At 32.1% G+C, this 20,290-nt stretch overlaps 1 protein-coding gene across 1 annotated transcript; it reads left to right on the top strand.

Annotated features, from left to right (window-relative positions):
* The first annotated feature begins 1,100 nt into the window (after window positions 1-1,100).
* LOC118195839 (uncharacterized) lies at window positions 1,101-19,822 on the top strand. Its single transcript, XM_035367171.2, has 2 exons — window positions 1,101-1,383; window positions 14,516-19,822. Exons 1-2 carry the CDS (start codon window positions 1,101-1,103, stop codon window positions 14,977-14,979), a joined length of 747 nt encoding a protein of 248 aa, XP_035223062.1. The 3' UTR covers window positions 14,980-19,822.
* The last annotated feature ends 468 nt before the right edge of the window (window positions 19,823-20,290 follow it).

Raw genomic sequence — 20,290 nt, 5'->3', positions numbered from 1 at the left:
TTTCCCCCTGTGAAAAAACAACGGTACTTGGAATCATCAAATTTGGAATAACATAGTCCTCCACCCGAACCTGGAAGCCGGAATTTGGTGTTTGTTTTATTGTCTATTTCATATTTTGTAAAACTTTAACGAAATGTTTTATTCATCGATTTCAAAGCGAGCAGTGGCAACACGATAGGGAATAAAACATTTTTATTTCCAGCGAGCGAGACTGACTATAGGAAGTTCTAAAGATAGGTTGTTTTTAAATAATTTTAGCACAATTTGACGTTAGCCCAAATGCTTTCGAAACATGTACCTTTGTGAAAATGAAATGAGGGAAAAAACCCGCTCGTTTGGATGTTTGGGTGTAATATAAAACCTGAAAGCTTTCAGATTTTATTTTTTTATACCGTTCATTAAAATTCAAATGCTTTACCATTGTCTTGTATTCTCTTTGGCAATTGATATCATTTAGTTGAGGTTCGATTTGTGAATCAATGATTTTCTCAGTCAATCTCTGTTACTTTGTGACTACTCCATTTGGAATGAATATGAGAACCTGGTCAGATACTTCGTAAACCTTGTCAGATACTTCATTATTAAACTGGTAAACAATTCAAATCAAGATTTGCAGTAAAAGCAGTAAGAATTTTCAGTCTTCTCTTTATCACAGTTTTTTAAAGCGAGAGGGGCGTGAAGGTCCTAGCTTAAAATGCATATATTTTGTACAACATATAGCAAAATGAGACAAGCGCAGTGATTTGTGATTAATATATTTATGAGCAAAGTACAAAATCATGTTCAGAGAAAGTAGAAGTTAATTTAATAAAAACATATGCTTACGTAAACCTTGTCAGATACTTCATTATTAAACTGGTAAACAATTCAAATCAAGATTTGCAATAAAAGCAGTAAGAATTTTCAGTCTTCTCTTTATCACAGTTTTTTAAAGCGAGAGGGGCGTGAAGGTCCTAGCTTAAAATGCATATATTTTGTACAACATATAGCAAAATGAGACAAGCGCAGTGATTTGTGATTAATATATTTATGAGCAAAGTACAAAGTCATGTTCAGGGAAAGTAGAAGTTAATTTAATAAAAACATATGCTTTCAGACCTATGTCAGAAGCGGGCCGTAAAGTTACAACAGATCATCACTTGAATGAATCTGAACAGTCTAGCCTTGTCGAAATAGAAGAAATCTCTACCATTGTTCATCAAAGTAAAAAGGAGAAGAAAGAAAAACTCATTGTCAGGAGTTCAGCGACTAACGAGAACAGTTATTATAAGAAAAAAGAAAAACATAATTTGGCTACATTGCAAGTCAAGAATTCATCACTTAACAGCACTGTAATAGAAGAACCACCACTTTTGACATCCAACGATTTCAAGAAAGTTAAAGGTCTGTATATGCATTAAATGTTGGAAATTTAGATAATTACAGACACATTTACTGCCATTTTTTTTAAGTGTTTAGAATAACGCGTACGCTGCGCAGAAAAAGGGGGAGACAGTTCTATATCTCTCGTTCTACTGAGCCAATTGACAAAAGTCAACTTGCGTTTTTCATATCTCGAAATTGCGACTTAGGATATGTATTATATTTATATATAGCATTGTTCTAATATAGGTATTTTGACACAAAATAGGACTTTTCTGAAATAACATGCTGATTTCTGCCCATATTTTGATTCTGTGACTCAATTTACGCCAAGCTGCCAAATTTCGTAAAAATCGCACGAGTAGTTTTTAAAAGTTTAGCTTTCAAAATATTAGTTCCTCAGTGTTAATTAAATTTAGTATATGTTTATTGATCTCTCTTTTTTTCTATTAAACTTATTTGATTCTTCTTTCACATTTCGAAATTTAGATTCATTCCAAATAAAATTCGCACATTTTTTATGATTTATTTTTAAAATTTATATTTTTTAAAAATTCTTATAAATTTTTCGAAAAACATTTTGAATGTATAATTTTTACCTATATAATTTTTACCATCATCTTAAAGTAGATGTATTTGTAAGTATACCTGCAAAAAATTAGAGTTTTTAATTCAAAATTTCCGAAGATATACGTGAATTTATATATTGGCGCGTTTTGAAGTTTGGCATATTTGTTGAAAGCGATAAAACATCAAATGTGGTTTAAGCACTTTGTTAAAATTATTGAAAGCAGGAACAAAGTGACTTTTCTTCTCTGGTGCACAGTGTAAAAAGGGAAAGGAAAATAAGTTGCCATATATTAAGAAGTTCGCCAGGTGAAGTTTGCGCCAGGTCTTGGCGCAAACTCAGAAAAATAAGCCAAGATAAATTTTTGAATTTTTCCGTAAATTTCGCATCAAATTTTACAAAATTTAATATTTAGGCATAATGAGTCATAGAATCGAAATATGGAAAAAACTGACATATCATTTCAGAAAAAGTCCTATTTGGTGTCAAAATCCCTATGTTAGATTAATGCTATATATAAATCTAATATATATCTTAAGTCGCACTTTCGAGACATGAAAAACACAATTTGGATTTCATTAATCGGTCCAGTAGAACGGGAGATATTGAACTGCCCCTTTTTTTCTTTTTTCACAATGTACATTCACTATACTTTGAGGTAGATTCATTTTACTGCATTTAATGCAATATGACACCAAGAGTGGTCAAATGAATAAAACCTCTTAACACTGGGTGTGATCTTCGCAAGAAAAAGACCATGACACTCATTTAGCAACTCGAGGATGAGTCATTCCTTTGTTGTTGTTAGTCACTTTTGTAACTGACCACGCGGTGTTCGTTTTTTCTTATTAAATGTTGATTTTATCAATTTACTATATTAATAATGCTTAATCATGTTATGCATCGAATTGTAAATTCAGCTACCTTTGGAACAAGAGATTATGTTAGCGTTTATCAGTTTCCGAAAGATGACGCGAAAAAGCTATTCTGCTCTCGAAAACTTCTTCCAGTGAGTTTTATTTCAAGTAAAAGAACTGTTGTTTTTAGTTCAAAGGAGTAATTTGAACAGAAGGCCTATTAATTTCGTTTTGGCATTTTGCGTCGATTCACAAGCGTTGTTTCACTTTTCAAATTGTTGCCACCATATGTTATTGCCCTGTATTATATTTAAAGAAATTCAATAATGAAGAATCTACATGAATGTATGTATGTTTCTCGCACTGTAATAAAACAACGGTACCTAGAGCCACCAAAATTTGAATAACGTAATCTTCCATAGAATATGGGCATGTGGAAGCCCTAATTTGAATTTTAAATTAGTTTTATTAGCGATTTCATGCTTTGCAACACTTCAACGAATTTTTTGATTAACAAACTAAACAATCCCAAAGCGAGCAATGGCAACACTGTGCGGGGGGGGGGGAAATTGTCTTTTAAAATTATTTTACGATATTGCTGTTGAACTGAAGTTTATGGTTTAAGTAAGACAATAATATATTTTATAAATAAAGATAGCTCACAAAATGTTAAAAAAACGCCCCCTTTGGACGTAATTTAAAATCTGAAACCTTTCAGATTTTTCTTTTTTAATTATTTTAGATGAGATATGATTCTTAGAGGAGATATTTTATGCATGTAAAACGGATATTAATAGGAAACCTTTAAATAGAATCTCTATTTGGTTTTCATCGTCAGATGCCAGGGAATGCAATTCTTGTAATTGCATTGGACATATTGAAGGGTGAAGAAAAGCTTCAAGTGTAAAATGGTATAAAATATTTACAAAAGGAATATGTACTATTTTGTGAATAGAAAATTGCAGTTTTATTGTTATTATTTCGTATTTGTAATTTCAAACATTGCATAATTTGTGCCTTTAAAGAATTATTGTTATGTATAATTGTTTGTTAGATCATTATCTTGTGATGAATACGAATGTTTCAATTTAGAGTTTTTTATTATTACAATTAGGTATAATTGTATTTTCATTGCTTAATTTTATATATCTTAACAGTAAAATTAATCGTAACTGAACAAAAGAATATCCATTACATACTGTTCAGTATGAAACGTTATTTAGTTACATTAACTAATGTAAATTAAGCAACGAAAATACAATTTGACAATATAAAAGATGAGTGTTGTAGTTTTTAGCCCAAACGGGCAATTTGCCTAGAAAGGTTACTAATTCAGTTTTAGCATTTCGTGTAGTTCGCTATAAAACGGCGTTTTACTTTTCAAATTGTTGTTACCAATTATTAGAGCCCTGGATTATATTTAAATAAATTAAATAATGAAGAATCTGCATGAATGTATGCGTGTGTCTCGCATTGTGAAAAAACAACGGTACCTAGAGACATCAAATTTTGAATAACGTAGTCCTCCACTCGAGTATGGGCATCTGGAAACCCAAATTTGTAATTTGTTTTATTATCTATTTCATATTTTGTAAATCTTTAACGTATTTATGCTTAAAAAATTCAACGATTTCAAAGCGAGCAATGGCAGCACTAAAAGTGTCTCCAGCACGCGAGACTGTGTATCGGAAATTCTAAAGATATGCTCTTTTTTAAATATTTTGTGATATTGCTCTTGAATTGAATTTTATGGGTTAAGTGCGAAGAACATAATCTTTAATAAATAAAGGTAACAGACAAGCGTTAAAAAAGAACACCCATTGGGGCGTAATATAAAATCGGAAGGCTTTTCACATTTTTTTCTTTTTTCCTGTGGAAAGTAATTCGTGTTTTAGAAAGAAGTATTCATTGAACAATTTAGATTAAACCTATGAATATTTATGAATAAATGAAGTATTTGGAAGGTAAAACATTGATTATAATCATCCTTATTTACATATTCCTTTTTCAATTTTTCATTTATAGAGCGATTTTCGATCTAAGCTTAAATTATTGTAAATGGTTAATTATTATTTAATTAGTCCATCCAGTTATATCTATAGAGAAAGGTCATTAAAATGGTTTTAGAAAGCCTAAAAATGAAGCTTATTTATAAAACCTGTTTCTCGGAAAGCTTACATTAATTAAATAGGCAATATATGAAAGCTATTTTTCAGATGAAATTTTAACATCCAATTCAGTAAACGGATTTACCGTTTGCGATAGTGGATAAAAAGTGCTGCCATGTTTTGCAGTGTCGCCGTCTCATCTTTAATGAAGGCCACACTAGTCGATTCGAAAGTTAGCGAAAGGGCTAACTGTTGAGGCATTTTCATAGTTTTCCTGATGCGTTATGTAAATATGAGTCAGTTGTTCTTAGAAAGTCCGTTACGAAGGATCATTATCCTTAAGCAAAGAGTCTTTAAGTACTTTGCCGTTTCCGATTAAACAAAGTAACGTTAATAACTGTGAAAAAATTTTAAGCTGACCACATTGCATTTATGATTTAGCATAATTGCTGCTGTATGCATATACATTCATTAGCATAGTTTGTAGCAGTTCCCAAATTTCGTAGAAATCGCAAAATATAAGCAAAAATAAGGTTTCACTGATTAAAATAATCCTCCTCTCGACTAACTGAGTTGGAAACAGCTTTGAAGCAGGCTTTTGTTTCCGACCCAATCAGATTATCTTCTTCCTTTACTAGGAAATTATTACCAGCGGTAATGTCACAAAAATAACTATAACAGTCAGAATTATGGTCTAAAAACTGTCGACCATACACTACATTTCTGGGGGGGGGGGAACGAAACGTGAGGCCAGTGTATGGTAGAATAATCCTGGTCCTTTTTCAAGAGAATTGCATTCAGTCTGACCGGCTTTCAATATTCCCTTGCTATTGACAAAGTCCATCTTTCCAGGGAAGAAAAAACCAACTGCACATGGCAGATGCCTTGAAAGATGTTTTTAATTAATGCAACAACCTGAAAACTGCCTTGCTACTTTTATCTAGTCTAACACAAATGGGTCATATTGAGACTGTGAAGAAACTAGATCAATCCCATAACATCTATAAGGAAAGAATATTTTGATACTATTAAATCTACAACAAATTCATTATACTAATATGAATAAAGTTTGGTTTCTTTTGCTAAATATATGGAAATATAATTTCCCTCCTCTTCTCTTATGCAAGTTGTACTATTTCATCATGATAGTTTTGACGTGCACGTTGTTCAGCTTCTGCAGAAGGAATGCATCATCTCTTTTGTCAGTCAAGATGAACTAATTTTTTTCTGTTTATTTAAAATGAACCTGAAATAAAGGTTGAATTTTTTTTAGATTATTAAGGTTCGATTTAGCATACAATTCTTGTAAATAAAGATATTGTTCAACAGTTTTAAGGGCTAAACTGAATTCTCATTAAAGATTTTATAAAATCTAAAAATTCAATTTATCAACTAGAAGAAAATCTCGAAATTGCTGAGGAAAAGGCACGAGAAAGAGCATAACACTTTTATTGAATATCAAACGTATAAAAAGGAGCATTTTAAGATACCAACGAAGAAATAGCGTCTCAAACGCTACTATGTTCTAGTGTTCTAGTAGCTACTACGTTCTTAGTAGTTTGAAGTGGAAACTGCTTATTATACTCTTTTATTGTGAAAGAACTATACGGGTACTGCAGAAACTTCCAGAAATCTAAAGTGTTTCTTTTGGGAAAATACATTTTATCAACTATCATCGGTTCTTTGTGCATTGAACGTATTACAAACCCATACGCATGTAACTGAAATATAATAATATGTTCTATATGAGAACTCGTTGACTGTTAAAAGAAACTTGATATTTTTTATATTCATTTCATAGTGTAAAAGCGTTTAATTAAAAACAGTTTCTTAATGTTGTACTGTTTTTAGGCTTAATATTTGAAACTTTTCAAGATATAAATGACCTTGTGTTACTAAAGAACTTCTTATCTACTAATATCGAAATTTAATTTCCCTAATTATTAGCTTTCTCTGTCCTAGCGTAACTGTTTCCAGTTCTAAATTTTTTAAAAAATATGTTAGTAATATGTAATTTTTATATGCTATTCTCTGTTGGTTTTCAACGTAAAAAATCCAAGAGGGCTGCTCTGTTCTTAAAGTTCTTGAAACATTCATATGCAATAATCAAGCCACATCTTTATTCTTTAGCTATTGAGAATATAAAAATATCAAGAATGGTGGAAGATGGTAGCCAAATGTTTAAAATTTTAAGAGGAAAATGAGATAAGATGCAGAAAACTATAAATGAGTTCTATCAGATAAGATATCCCGTATAAGTTATGTTACCGATAAAGTTCAAAATCCGGCATTCTATACAATGCCTAGGCATTGTATAGAATGCCTAACTATAGGCATTGCATATAATGCCTAAAACTAGCCGACAGTGTATGAAACGATTTATATTGCACACATTTCCTAGGTATTCTATAGAATGCCAAATGAGAAACCGGTAAAGTATAAAATACATTCCTGACATGGACCTTATAAGAAACAGACCAACCCAAATGGGTTTTCTCCCTATTCTGTCGCATTCCCGGCTGTCACCTTGATCACATCCGGAGGAGTAGGGACGACTTTGAGGAATTTAACAGTGGTTGCCTATTGCAGCGTGTATAATTGTCAAGAAAAAGCTGGTTGTAGCGCCTAATTTCACAAATTAGAATTTCTCCATATTTTTATTTTTGAAACTGAGATTGATTTTTAAAAATTTAGCATATTTATCGAGTATAATTAGCGTATAAAATAATTATAAAGCTATTGCATGCTTTCAGAGCTGGATTTGTTTTTAGCTTTTCCTATGTTGTAAGGAAATTTTAACTACTTCTTTTAGAAAATAATATTTTAAATCTGAATTAATAGAAAATTTCAAACAAGCAATTTTCTCTTGCAATTTTTTTGCTTTTTATTGGTAAATAAAAAATACTAAAATATTAAAAAACGAATTTTTGAAAGTTTTGTTTAAAATTCTAAATTGTGCTGCTTTTTTAAAATTATAGATGAGTATTATAGCACAATTTCTATAAAGGAATTTTATTTCAACCATATTTTATAATGCATCATAGTGATAAACACTTTTGACTCCTTAATTTTTATACACTTAATTCTAATATTAAAACTGTATTTAACCGTAATAATTAATTTTGCTTGTATTTTGTAGTGATTATTTTTTAAATTTATTTTTAGTTCTGCATAAGATTTTTTTTATTTACTGTTAATTTACTTTATTAGCTCGAATTATTAGCGCTGTTTCACTATTAATGTCCGTGTCTCCTTGCAAATTGTTGTTACCAAATATTACCGCTCTGTATTATATTTAAAGAAATTAAATCTGCATGAATACATGTATGTTTCTTGCGCTGTGAACGTAATCTAGAGCCATCAAATTTTGAATAACGTAATCCTCCACCCGAACATGGGCATCTGGACGGTCATATTTCGAATTTGTTTTAATCTATTTCACATTTTGTAAAACTTTAACGAATTTTTTATTAACAAACTCAACGAGCTCAAAGCGAGCAATGGTAACACTGTACGGAAAATAACATTTTTATCTCCAGTGCGGAAATTCTAAAGGTATGCTGTTTTCAAAAGTATGTGGTTTACGGGCGATGAACATGATATTCAATAAATATAGGTACCACACAAAACGTTAAAAAAAAAGGCTCCTTTTGGACGTCATATGAAATCTGAGTGCGTCTAGATTTTATTTTATTTTATCCTTTTTTTTTCCTTCATTACACTCAGAAAATTTTATGCTTCGAATTTTATAAATTACTAAAATAAATAATCCACTTTAATGTTAATAATTAAATGATGATATAATCAAATAAAAAATCGTTTTGTAATGTTATTATAGTTTTGAAAATCATTGCCTAAAAATGTTCATTAAATTAAAAAAAAAAAAAAAATCAGATCTTGTTTAATTTTATCTTATTTATTTGAAAGCATCACGTACTATCAATATTATTTAATTTATTTTTACGCAAAAAAGTTCATAAATTTTGTGTTTAGAGTGTTTACCGTTTTACCAAAGTAAAGATGTTTGTACAAGAATTATGCGTGAAAAAAATGCGCGAAATGTAGTAAAAAGTGCTTTAATGAGATTTATTATATCCTATTTGGAAAAAAACTGTGACTTTCATAATCTCATCACTATACAACGAATCACATTTAATAATTAAAAACAGTTATGTGTTACAAACGCCATAGGTTTCAGTATTAAAGTAAACCAGATCGTCCCTACTCTTTCTTGCGGACATGTCGGTGACACGCGCCCCACCTACTGGGTTAGTCTATTTCTTACAAGGTCCATGATCCCTGATTCGTTTCGAATATCACATGGCAAGACACGTGACTTTTAACGTGCGTCTCAAGCTTAGAATTTGTCAGTTGCATTTTGCGGTTTGTACGGGAGTGTCAAAATACGCAATTTTACTTAAATTTGTCCAACAAAGATTACTTTTTTACTGTTTTGCATGAAAATGAAGGAGCAAGCTGTAGTACTCGAGAAGGAGTCATGGTCTATAGACATGAAACAACTATTCGACGATGAACTGTGCAAAATTAGAGTTAACGATTCAAAAATTAGTGTTCGAAACTACTTACCAGAAGTTAATAAATGATGGACAAAATGCCAAAATGACTACTAAGACAGAACCCCGGGACTATTGGTTGCTGAATAGCTACGATGTGATGATTGTGGAAAAGAAATGTAAACTCATTTATCCTGTTAAAGAAGACATCAGTACTATACAGTATTACGTCACGGAATTATTTCACATACTTCATGGAGCTTATTTGTCTATTGGACACGGAGGACGTGATGTTTCCCTTAATAATAAAGGCATAAATTATGTTTTGTACAACTTTCATTTTTCTTTACTCATTTTGAAGAATTTTTTTTTTTTTTTTTTTTGTAATGGCATTCTCATTATTTTTCCAGAGTAACATATGTATTTTTGAGAAATGCACATTATTTACATAATAACCTCATTAGGACGTTTACGTCCGGCATTATATACAATGTCTAGGCATTCTATAGAATGCCGGCGTTTCATACTTTACCGGTAACATATACATATATATACTTTATCTATGTATATATATATATTTCAGAATGGCGAATTCACGATATCCACTATATTTGAAAAGTTTCTAAGATAGTGTTTCGTTTATAAGATTCACGGTGCCGGAAATTTTAACTAAAACATATTATCTGCGGGTTTCCATTTTATTCTGTAAGATTCAATATCTTAATTCAAGATGAAATGAATTAGTTTTGAGCTGTAAGATTTCCTGATAGATAATCTGAAAATGCAAAGCTAGTTAAATTAAAGAGCTAGCAAAGCTAGTTGAATTCTGAAGCTAGTTAACACAAAACTAGTCAAATTAAATAATTTTAACCATTTAATTTGAAATTAATATATTTAAGACAATGTTTCCCTTGAGGGGAAATTTTTATAATTAATACTTAAAATATTTGGAGCTATTTTGTTGCACTTAATTTAGAGCAAATGCCCGATAATCCGACACGCTTGGGAATTCCGTACAAGCATATACTTTATAATGCTGTAGAAATCTCATTCTATATACGACATTTATATATAAAAATGAAAAATATTAAACAAAATTGTACGTGCATCAATCCTACAAATATGTCTAATGCTTGAAAACGTACTACAAAATAAACTATGTACATAACTTAGCACTTCTTAACTAATTTATGTTTGTATACTTGTTGCACTGTCATAAAGTGAAACCTTTCAAGCAGAGTTCGATTATTATCTGCTGTACGCACATTATTTCATGATTTTTTTCATAATGACTGTTGAATACACTCATTAAGAAACAAAAAGAACAACACTCATGACTTCTTATACGCTTCAGTTATTATCCGACGTTATAATGGCTAATTTTATCTTCTAAAACTCTGAGCTTTTTCGAAGCAACATTCTGAAAGTTTTTCAATATTTTATAGCGGCTGAGAGCAAACGACAAGTATTTTCGCCGCCTTCAAAAGCATTTAGCTTCCTAACATTCGGCAACAATTTTAGTTAAATTTCCTGCGGAATATTGAATCATAAGCATACCTCCCCCTTAAAAGTAAATATCCAACATCTTTAAGATCAAGTCTATATGCAGGTGACAGATGACGGAGGACGGGGACGCATGGTGTATAACAGTGGTTAACAAGCAAGTCTATATGCAACTTATATAGCTTAAAATCCTTATTGGTTTTAAAAGGTATTTCTCCCGTAGAAGTAAGTGGTCACCACTCTCGGCGCGTATTCGAGAGGTCCGTGGTTCAAGTCCCGGCGAGGACATTGCTCATTCATCACATCTCCCGCTTTCAAAAAATACCTAATGCCTTTATAGTGGCGCCCGAACTAAAAAAGATTGCGGATGATGATTCTCCACCACCAAGATTTGGCGATTGGGTCCCCTAATCTCCATTTGCTCTTAAAAAGGGGGAGTATATAAAGTATTTCTCCCGCCTTCTTAGCATGCCTTCGTGGTGTAGTGGTTAGCACTCTCGGCGCGTATTCGAGAGGTCCGTGATTCGATTCCCGGCGAGGGCATTGCTCATTTTTCATCTCTCCTGCTTCGAAATAACCTAATGTCTCTACAGTCTTATAGGAAAGGAAGCAGCTGACAAATTAGCTAAAGAAGGAAGCAGCACTTATGAAACAAATGCGTTAAAAATCGCGGCACCTACTTCTCACCTAAAAAGAATTCTTCATAAAAGGACGAAACAACATGAGATATGTAGCATGGGATCTAAAAAAATTAGGATATCTAGAAGAAACTGGTAAACGCACATATGAAGCTTCATTCCTAAAGTCATCAGAAACAGACGTATAGCCAGCCACCTCATAACTATCTAATTTTTATTACGGGTCATGGCCCCTTTCCAATTTATTTTAATCGTTTTTGTCATCTGAAATACAAGTACTCGTACATGTGTCTGCGGATTAGAAGGCTCACCTGATCATTATGCCTTTTACTGTCCACTTACAGCTGCCACTCATTTACCTCAAACGACCTGCAGTGTGGACTCATTAAAAATTTTATTATCAAAAACCGCGCATCAATTAAGGACATCGGCAATACAATCAACATTATTTCAGCTATGAGACAAGATATTTATCAAACAGAATGAAGACGTCAGTAAAGTTAAGAAGCAATAATTGCAACAAAGCAAGTGCTAAAGAACTAGCCAAAGAAACTTTAGATCAAATTCTAAGAATTAACATAGACATTTAGCTATTAAACATAGCAATTAAAATTTTACTTTATGTTATAATGATTATTACATGGCACTTTAAAACATAATTGTAAATATGTTTACATAATTTGACTTCTAAATGCATAAGTGAAAGACCCGTTTGCATCGAAATCTTGAAATTGTCAGTTTTTAATTTACATGATCCTAAATTTAAAATTTGTGTGTACTTTTAATGCTTAATTTAGTTATGTTTGAACTTTTTTATTTAGTTACATTATTATGTTTATTTAATTATGTTTTAGGTGTATTGTATTTATATACATATTTATGTAAATGTAGTATATATGTTATCGTGAAAGACCGAAATTGGAGAATGTCGACTTTCACCGGAGAATATCAACATTCACCAAATACGTCGGTGAAAGACCGAATATTTCACTACATTCTTGTATATTCGGACCCTCACCAGTGTATGTCGACAATCACAGATATGCTCTGGTGAAAGTCGAAAAGAGAGGTCATAAAGTGCCATAATAGTTTAAATTGTTGCAATAAATAAGATTTGAATGACATAATTTAGTAAGTTTTTTATTACTGTTATTTTATTTTCTCATTTAGAACGTACTGTATAATTAAGTAAGTTTTTAACTTCTATTATTTTCCTTTCTCATTTTGAATGTATTGTGTCTAGTAAATTAGTATCCTTATTTGCACATCAGCCTTTAAAACTCATCGCCATTCATTCGTAAAGACACATTCTGCTTCACTGATGAAATATGATTGATTTTCTCAACCATGCCCTGAAGCAACATCATTAATCAATTAAACAATGTCGCCATGTGCGTATAACTCATTGACCACAATTAATCTGCAGAGCAACTGAGATACTTGTTATTGTTTAGTTAAAAGCTGATGACTAGATAGTCATAAATCTAATACTCTGCTTGTAATTACTATTCATTCAAGTAAATTATAATGGTTTAAAACCATCTGCTTATTTTATGCTCCACGAAACTATTTGTAATATTTTAACAATGTTTTCTCGATAAATGGAAGCAACAAAAATGATTAATCAAGTACAGTATTTATTGAGATGGATTAAATTCATCCACTATTATAAAACTGTTACACTAAGCAGGTTAAAAAAAATATGGCGTATATTTAAAATTATAAAAATTACTTTTGCTTTGTATTCAAGATATTTATTAAACACGTCAATAGTTTTGTAGAAAGGATATTATGTATTTAGAAAATACATACCCGCAGATAACAAAGATAAGGTGTAAAAGTTTGCATACCTTTTGGACAAAGTGGTTACGTACTTGAGTAACAACAGTGTGGTCAACCATCAGGCAGTTCGTAAATGGTTAAGATTTTTGAATACTTGCAGTTCAAACCGGGTTCGAACACAGCCCCCCCCCCCAGTGAGCGGGTCGCATGTGTCTCATGGATAGTCTTCTACAGAGGCATCTCTTGTTTTAGACCAGACAGCCTTAGGTTACTTACATCCGTATGATAAAGCTTTCGTATGCTTTTTCATTACTATGTAATCTAACTTGGATTAGGGTATAAGGTATTTCTCATGCCTTCTTAGCGTGCCTTCGTCGTGTAGTGGTCACCACCCTGGGCATGTATTCCAGAGGTCCGTGGTTCGATTCCCAGCGAAGGCTTTGCTCATTTTTCACTTCTTCCCATTTCAAAAATAACCTAATGTTTCTACAGTAGCGCCCGAACTAAAAGGGTGGTGGCTGATGATTCTCCACACCCAGGATATGGCGATTGGGTCCTCAAAACCCCAGTCGCCTTTTAAAAGGGGAAGTATATAAGGTATTTCTCTTGACTTCGTAGTTTAGTGGTCAGCATCCTGTGCGCGTATTCCAGGGGTTCGCGGTTCTATTCCCGGCAAAGGCATTGCTATCTTTTCAATTCTCCTGCTTCCAAAAATATATATAAAGTACTATATAGCGTTCTTAGGAAAGCTGTCCAAAATTATTTTTAATATTTCTTGTACCTTAGCAAATAGTTGATCAGCAGAAATTGCTCTGGAGTGAAACAGCTCTTGAATATTTATAAAATGGGTTTCTAAATAACCCACTTTAAGCGCGGCGAATGGCGAGCAAGTCGGGAATATGGGTATCGGATTAATGGATGCGCCGAACCATTGAATGCCTTATTTTCGGACTTTTGCTGTTTTTTGTTACAAGCTTTTAAGACAACTTTCCTTCTATATGATTATATTTATCACCTATAAAGGAGAAGAAGAAAATACCTACTCATCTTATAGCCTATTTAGCTCTAAACAAATTCTAAACAAGTAATTTGGTTGTTATATTTATAGCTTTGTTGAAAATTCTAAGATATGTATGTTTTAATTTATATCGAACAATTTTAATATGTTTGTGTTCATTTTAAGGGGATAATAATCTACAAGAAGAAAAATGTGAAAGACGACAGCAAGTTTTATCTGTTGGACCAAATGGCTGTTTGCAAAACGTACATGTATCAGATTTCATAAAAGATGCTGAACTTCCTACGCAGCAACATAAAATAAGTTCTCAAACTATAAATTGCTCTTTTCCTGCAGTGAACTCGTACAATGAAAAACAAAGAATAAAGGTCACTAAATATCGCAAAACAGCCACATTTAAAGACACTTTTAGGCAGCTGTGCTTATTTAATGTGAAAAAAGCACTGTCTATTAAAGTACCTGAAGCAAGTAAACAAAGTGAGGTATTTCAAGAATATTTACCTAAGAAGTTTGTGACTTTTTCGGAAGTGAGGAGAAAAGAACGCAAGTCAGAAAAAGTGAATTCTGGTTGGATATTCAAGCACAGTCCCAAAATGTTATGCCTCCGCAGAAAAGATTTTCTTTGGTGACCTGAGAAAGCTTTAATTGTTCGAATAAAACCTAAACCTTGTGCGTAATTTAAGTATCCCACTAACATCCGCGGTCAGGCGGTGAATCCGCTGAATACTGGTAATTCGATTCGGGACATAACGTACATTGTGACTCATAAACGTAATGAGTATTTATTTACTCGAGAGTTGGTGCTGGTGTATTTAATTACGGCAAAGCACACTAGGGCTATCTGCCTAAGGGGAGGGATGCCTTCGTGGAGGACTTTCTAAGGAAAACTGGCTCGTATACACGTTACACATGGGGAAAACCACAAAAACACCCATGCAGCCAGCCCGTTCACGGGATTCGAACCTCAGACCGAACTACCAGTGTTCAGCGATTTTACTGCTCGGCCGCTGGTGGACTATTTACTCGAGAGAAAGCCTGGAATTAAAAGAATAGAACAGAACGATAAGATTTTGATTTCAAAATAGAGAATTGCGTTCAGTAATAATCCAAATAACCTAACACCTTTCGGACATACGAGGTTCAGTATCTTCAGTATAGCACACAACATTCAGCAAAATAGGATGTCTGCTATAGGATTATATGGGTGCCTGCTCAATTCTATGCCAGACTAAATTGAAATCAGAGCTCCATTTCTAAAATCAGAAGGAAAAGAGCCCTACGAAAGCCCTGCTTAGGAAAGATAAGCAAAGTTAAATGAACAAAACAATAAAATTAAACAAAATGTAATAATAGAATTAAACTAAATAAAATGTTGCTAAATTTAATTTATATAATTAAGATAGTTAAATAATAAATTAAAATATGAGAATATATCTTATTTGGGGCTCCGACTGAGATTACGTTTCTGCTCAAAGACTGAGAAGTACTGAGGCCGGATTCCGCTGGGCTCCAACTGAATTTAAACTGTGATTCTAGTATGATGCCCTTTTGAAGATCATATAATATATTACACATTCCTCTGTAACTGTACTGCTGCCCTTTATTTGCTGTCATTCCTTGAAAAATGCTTATATATATATATATATATATATATTCAGTGCTAGTAACAGATGAAGTATGATTTCACCACTGTGACCCAGAAACAAAAGAATGGATTATAGTGGGGGATCTCACAAATACCATAAACCTAGAAATTTCCCAATAAGATTTTTGGCGCCATTTTTTGACATAAAGAGTCACATCTGCTTACTGACTATAGATCGCGGAATTTCATGATAAAAGGAGTCTATTATACAATACTAATCTGTTGATTCAACTCTAACAAAACTCATTCAATCCACTAAGCACTGACAATAAAATCGAGGATCATATCTCGGTGAATAGACTGGCTACATAGGAGTTTTAGCAGTTTTCGCCATATATAAAGTGAACACGCTTCAGATTTCCTCAAAATATCCTTCAAAATGGTGTGTCCCTCCTTTATCCTTACTTATCATTTTTACAATACTTCTTTAAGTGACTAAAACGTAAACAATTCAGACATCTCTTCGGCTGAATGAAAAGCTTAGCTGCGTAAGCTTTCCAACCAAACTGTACTCGATTGCAATTCAAAACTTCCTCTTGACATATAGGAGAAATTTCATAAATTCTGTGAGACACACCATATTCACTTATTTTAATACGAAAAAGAGAACGTACACACTTACCATCGCAAACACAATCCTCTTTTGTTCTAGAACCAAGGGCAACATCATCAACCATATCACTAACATTATATATAATAATCTTGGGTTTAATGAATTTATTACGATGTGTAATAAATTCATTAGACCCAAATATATAGATTAATTATAGTTATACAGAGAACGGTGCCAAATAATCGCCATGTTTGGCGACTTTTGGAAAATTCTCGCCGAATTTGGCGAGAAAATTAATTGCCAAAACCCTCGCCAATTAAACGAGATAGCCACTTAATGATAAACAGACTTGCCCTTGTATTCTTGTTTTTCCGCAGAGCATCATCTCTTTAGATTTCATTATACAAAAAATACTACAGTTTCAGATATAATTTCACTAAAATTATTCACATGTGTACAAAATTCGTAACAATATTTTCTCAAGTGATTTATCACGTAATCACATTTGAAGTAAAAATGCTATGTTCAAAGAAACAGTTCATAAAAAATCAAAAAAGAAGAAAAAAAAAAAGTTTAAATTAAAAAAAAAAAGAGAAAATCTGAAAGGTTTCAGATTTTAAATTACGTCCAAAGGGGCATTTCTTTAACATTTTCTGTATTACCTTTATTTATTAAATATCATTTTCTTCGCACTTAAACCATAAAATTCAGTTCAAGAGCAATATCGGAAAATAATTTTAAGTTGAGCATATCTTTTAGAATTTCCGAGACAGTCTTTTTTTGTATTATCTGCATCCATGTTCCTCTATTCTTCTATCATTACTGTTGTTTTTAATTCTTTTTCTTTAATGTGGCTTCATACTCTAACCTCTAATTCTCTCCAAATGTGTTCTGTTGGGTTAAAATCTGGTGTGGTGGTGTTTTCAGAACTTGTGCACAATTATAGATGCCGTGCGCTTAAGATCATTATCCCAAATAAAAAATAGTTAGTAAAATAAAATAGTTATTCAAATTTGGTAAATAAAATAAAGTTAGTTTTAAATCCAGTTAAAATAAAATTAGCTTCCAGCATCCAAATTTTGAGCGGATATTTTAAATTATCTTTTAAAATATTTAAATAAAGAGAATGGTTAATTGTGATATCAATAAATACTAAATTATTTAATCCTGATGCTAACATCCAACCTCACACAAGAACACCTCCACTGCCATGCTTTACTGTTTCAACCAAGGTCTTGAGATTATGCCCCTCATTTTTTTCCTCCATTATACACCCACAGGAAGCAAATATGTTAAATTTGCTTTCATCTGCAAATAAAACATAATTCCAATACATTTCGGACCTATTTATCATTGATTTTTGAGAAGAAAAGCCTAAGACTTCTATTTTTTTGCATGGATAAAGAAATTTCTTCGAGCAGAGCACCCATGTAATCCAGCTGATCTGAATAATCTTTGAAAAATTTTAGGTGAAAGAGAAAAATTTAAAGTAAATGTCTGTAGAAATTCTTACAACACTCAAATGTGGATTTTTCTCGGATTTCTTAACTATAAAGCACTGATCACGATGAGTCACATTGACTCTTTACCGGACAACCTCTTCTTTCTTTATTTTGAATCAGATTTTCTTCTTTAAAGCATTTTATCACATACTGTACCATAGAATGGGATAAATTTACTAATTTAGCAAGAGCCAGAATTGAATTTTCACCCTTATGATAAAACATGATCAATTTTTGAATGATGCTCGTAGTTTTGTTACGACTATGAGTCATTTTTTAACATTAAATAAAGTATAATGAAGTAAGCAAGCAAAAAATAAAGCCGATCCGAACAAGTATGGCTGGAGTAGCGTGCGAAGCGTGCTGTTTCCAGCTCATGAGGAGAGCCAGCAGGCACATGACGGTAGGAAGTCTGACGTGGTAGGAGTTAAGAGAATGAGGTGAGGCAGAAGGGGGGCAAGCAAGATGCCGCAAGCCTAGGAATTAGGCCAGACAAGAAGACACGCCGCAGATGGAGCCGTGCAAGGTAAAGCAATAATGAGTTTTTAAGATAAGATACTGTGAAAGTATACTACATGACAGAACGAGTTTGTAAGAATACAAACTCTCAAAGGCATAATATAGAGTTACAGTGACAAAAATGCAGTTTGGAAGATCAGAAATCATATAGAAGTTTCGATGAAATAATAAGAAAAGTATTCATAAAAGCTATATACAATATGTACAACTATATACAGGAATGTTCTACTTTATGTAGGAAAGTTCAGATCTCTGGCTAGGTGGGCTGCCAGTGGTCGTAACTCTTTATCTTCCGGCAGTGGAATGTAGTCATATACATGTAATTTTGTCATGTGAGGGCATGTAACTGCTTTCTGGAAAAAGCTGGAGTTTAGGCGATGAAGATGCTCTATGACAGTTTCAATTTTCAAATCTTTGTGTAAAGTCCTATTAGATACAAAATAATGCGCATTCGTGAAGGTGAAAAATAAAGCCAAACATTTTTTAAACATCACATAAATGCCAAAATATAAAAAAAGTGGCAGACAATAATTTCATTTATGAAATTTTCTGAAAATGTTTCAATGTACGATCACTTTTGTCGCCTGTTTTATCTATGCCTCCTTACATTTCCAATTTTAGAAAAATAAAATAACTCAGTTTTAAAAATTAATAAAATTTAAAATACAGTTTGATTTTATTCAAAATCACAAGCAGATGATGTGAAAAAATATTAGGCTTTATTCGAATTCAGTTTCGAGTTACAGCACCTTTTTCTGCAAATTCTTAAAGTGGGCAAACACTTTTAAGAGACATTATATAATAACTTCGATTAAAGCAAGAATTACTTATATGATATTTGTAGCACTTATACGTTAACTACAGGTAAAATCATTTCATGCTGATGGGATATAATAAATGATTTTACAGCTTACAAAACCTGTTTGGTAATTTGACACTTGAATTATTTCATTACTTCAGTGGGAGTAATTATTCAAACTGCAAGGCTTTTCTTACAAATAAGGTTTAGAATTTTTGATAATAGTTTTGAAAATGTTATCATCATTGAAATAATAATAAAAAAAGAAATATTTACTTATGCTTAAATCTTTATTAGATATTTTAATAATTTTTCTTAAAAAGTGAAATAGTTGAATTATTATTTTATAATTTTCATGAAAAATTATCATGTCAGGAAAGCCACCTTCAGCAGCATATTGTAAAATGTTATGGTTGGTCTGACTAAAAAATGGTTGGTCTTTTTAGAACAACAACAAAACTGAAATTAAATATTGTTGACACTCATAAAATTGTATTTAAAGCATATCGTTTGTATTTATGTAAAGCTAACATGCATATATTAAAATAAATACATATTTAACAAGCAGATCATAAATATGCCCCACCATTTTCTGGAGCACGCTTTTAACAAATAGGAGTGATAAATTGTTTATCTATATTCAACCATCTTCTCACATTCACTAGCTTAATCACTATCATGTTCTTCCACTGTTTACTAAATAATAGGGATAAGCATTAACAAAATAGGCTCATAGATTTCTTCCGGTGAGAGAGAACCTAGATGATAAGGGAAAGCAAAAATACCTCCTTTAAAGAAAATTAAGAAAATAATACTATCTCTAGTTTTGATCAATTTTTAATACAAGAGAAAATTTTGGGGGGATGCATATGATTCTTCGTGTGTCTTCTGGGTACGCCACTAAACAAATATTTCTCGCTAT

Source organism: Stegodyphus dumicola, chromosome 2 (assembly GCF_044657685.1).
Source record: "Stegodyphus dumicola isolate Sdum_Otavi_A_Nest chromosome 2, ASM4465768v1".
In the NCBI taxonomy this organism is placed as follows: Eukaryota; Metazoa; Arthropoda; class Arachnida; order Araneae; family Eresidae; genus Stegodyphus; species Stegodyphus dumicola.
This window is presented reverse-complemented; position numbering and strand designations above follow the sequence as displayed.